The sequence below is a fragment of the Oncorhynchus masou genome, unplaced genomic scaffold (genome assembly GCF_036934945.1).
Source record: "Oncorhynchus masou masou isolate Uvic2021 unplaced genomic scaffold, UVic_Omas_1.1 unplaced_scaffold_15546, whole genome shotgun sequence".
NCBI lineage: Eukaryota > Metazoa > Chordata > Actinopteri > Salmoniformes > Salmonidae > Oncorhynchus > Oncorhynchus masou.
The window spans coordinates 919-3,862 of record NW_027005599.1 but is presented as its reverse complement, the minus strand read 5'-3'; the positions used below and the strand labels follow the sequence as shown (position 1 = coordinate 3,862).

General features: G+C 44.7%; 1 protein-coding gene across 1 annotated transcript; it reads right to left on the bottom strand.

Annotated features, from left to right (window-relative positions):
* Positions 1 to 478: 478 nt before the first annotated feature.
* Positions 479 to 1,094, bottom strand: LOC135531212 (leucine-rich repeat-containing protein 58-like). The gene has a single exon (XM_064959333.1). It carries the CDS (start codon positions 935 to 937, stop codon positions 479 to 481), a length of 459 nt encoding a protein of 152 aa, XP_064815405.1. The 5' UTR covers positions 938 to 1,094.
* Positions 1,095 to 2,944: the final 1,850 nt, after the last annotated feature.

Sequence of the window (2,944 nt, the reverse complement as noted above, 5' to 3'; positions counted from 1 at the left end):
TTATCAGGTAGGGTGGCAGGTAGCCTAGTGGTTACGAGTGATGGGCCAGTAAGTGACAGGTTGCTGGTTTGAACCCCTGACCTAGGTGAACAATCTATCGATGAGCCCTTGAGCAAGGCACTTAACCCCAATGGCTCCTAGGAGTCGTTCTGTATAAGAGTGTATGCTAAATTACTAAAAATATATATGATAAGGGCAACATAACCTTGATATGGCAATTTCTTTATTCACATTTGAGTGTCCCAACGTTGGGTTACTAGAAGCTAAGTGTTTATAAAAGCTCAGAAGCTTAAAAGCTTAAAGCTCATCTAAGTTTCAACAACCTCCCTTCGTCATGCATGGCTGTGTACAGATAGTTGTTTGTTAAAAGTATCCCTTTATATTAAGTGGCTATAAAACCTATGATTATATGGTAATTAACGTGGAGGTAGTTAGTTGCTTTGTAACAAATTGTTACCGCTATAATATATCGGTATTCTTACCTGGTAATATTTTCTATCTCTGCGGGGATAGCTTTGAGTCTGTTACCCCCAAGAGACAGATATTTTAATCGCTGGAGTTTTAGAAACTGAGTGGGCACCTCTTCAAACATGTTCCCACTGAAGTTCATTGTGTCTATCTGCATGGACCCAAATTCCTTTGGGAACGAAAATTCGTTCAAACGGTTGTTCTTGGCTATGAGTGTTTTGAGGTTTGACAAACGTTGAATGTCCTCACAGAGAACCGTTAATCCATTGTTGCTTATATCCAGAACTTCCAATTTGGAGAACAGACACACCGAAGCGGGAAACACTGTCAGTCGGTTGTTATACAGGTAGAGTTGTTGGGTCACTCTCCTCCGTTCGTCACCGACAGTGTCCAAATTTAAACTCTCCAGATTCAGATGGGACATGTCCAAAATGCAACCCCCCTGATCAACTGTTGCAAATAGCTCCATATTCAATACCAATTGCTATCCACCTAGTTCAAACATATGAATGAATTACAATGTGATTTTACAAAGTGTATGCTCTTTCAGCACTGATCACGACCGTATAAAGCCTCTTTGTGCATTCTGCTCATGGGCAAATCCTTTTCCATTAAAGACAGACCGCACACGCACAGCTGTCACATTTGCATCAAGTTCACATGTAGTCGGTATTAAAAGGCTGGTCAGACTTTAGATTCTCCGCCCCCAGTTTAAATTAACCCGTGCATGCCTGCTTGCTCTGGTGCCCACAGGTCTCCATGTCCAGAAATCAAGTTTGCGCGTGTGTGGATGCTTTGTAAATGTTTTCACGCTGAAATATATGGTCAATTAACTTTGCAATAGGAAACCCCAGCTCTCATTTCTATTAGCCTATGAGGAACCATATCTAATGTTTTGTAATATGCCCTACTAGTTTTAGTGGTAGACCTTATGTCACAAAAGTCTGGAGACATGTGAAATCATAAAATACATGTGCAATGATACAATGACTACTATACATTGGGTGGTTCAGCCCTGAGAGGTATACCACTGGTATGACAAAACATTCATTTTGTACTGTTCTAATTACATTCGTAACCAGTTTATAATAGCAATAAGGCACCGTGTGGGTTTGTGGTATATGGCCAATATACCACGGCTAAGGAGGCTGTTTACAGGCACTCCGCATTACGTTGTGCGTAAGAACAGCACTTAGCCGTGGTATATTGACCATATATCACACCCTCTCGTACCTTATTCCTTAAGTATCCAAAGAACACATGCGCACAAATCAAGTCAAATGTATTTATTTAGCCCTTCGTACATCAGCTGATATCTCAAAGTGCTGTACAGAAACCCAGCCGAAAACCCCAAACAGCAAGCAATAAAGGTGTTGAAGCACGTTGCCTGGGAAAAACTCCCTCAGAAAGGCCAAAACCTAGGAAGAAACCTACAGAGGAACCAGGCTATGAGGGTGGCCAGTCCTCTGCTGGCTGTGCTGGTGGGATTATAACAGAACATGGCCAAGATGTTCAAATGTTCATAAATGACCAGCATGGTCAAATAATAGGTCTGGGACAGGTAGCACGTCCGGTGAACAGGTCAGGATTCCATAGCCGCAGGCAGAACAGTTGAAACTGGCAGCAGCACGGCCAGGTGGACTGGGGACAGCAAGGAGTCATCATGCCAGGTAGTCCTGAGGCATAAACCAGGGCTCAGGTCCTCCGAGAGAGAGAAAGAAAGAGAGAAAGAGAGAATTAGAGAGAGCATACCTAAATTCACACAGGACACCGGATAAGACAGGATAAGTACTCCAGATATAACAAACTGACCCTAGCCCCCCGACACATAAACTACTGCAGCATAAATACTGGAGGCTGAGACAGGAGGGGTCAGGAGATACTGTGGCCCCATCCGATGATACCCCCGCAGAGGGCCAAACAGGAAGGATATAACTCCACCCACTTTGCCAAAGCACAGCCCCCACACCACTAGAGAGATATCTTCAACCACCAACTTACCATCCTGAGACAAGGCCGAAAGTACTAGCCCACAAAGATCTCACGGCACAACCAAGGGGGCACCAACCCAGACAGGAAGATCACATCAGCGACTCAACCACTCAAGCAGGACGACACCCCTCCCAGGGACAGCATGAAAGAGCACCAGTGTAAGTGACTCAGCCCCTGTAATAGGGTTAGGAGGCAGAGAATCCCAGTGGAAAGAGGGGAACCAGCCAGGCAGAGACAGCAAGGGCGGTTGTTGCTCCAGAGCCTTTCCGTTCACCTTCACACTCCTGGGCCAGACTACACTCAATCATATGACCCACTGAAGAGATGAGTGAGTCTTCAGTAAAGTAAAGACTTAAAGGTTGAGACCGAGTTTGCGTCTCTCACATGGGTAGGCAGACCATTCCATAAAAATTGAGCTCTATAGGAGAAAGCCCTGCCTCCAGCTATTTGCTTAGAAATTCTAGAGAGAATTAGGAGGCTTGCG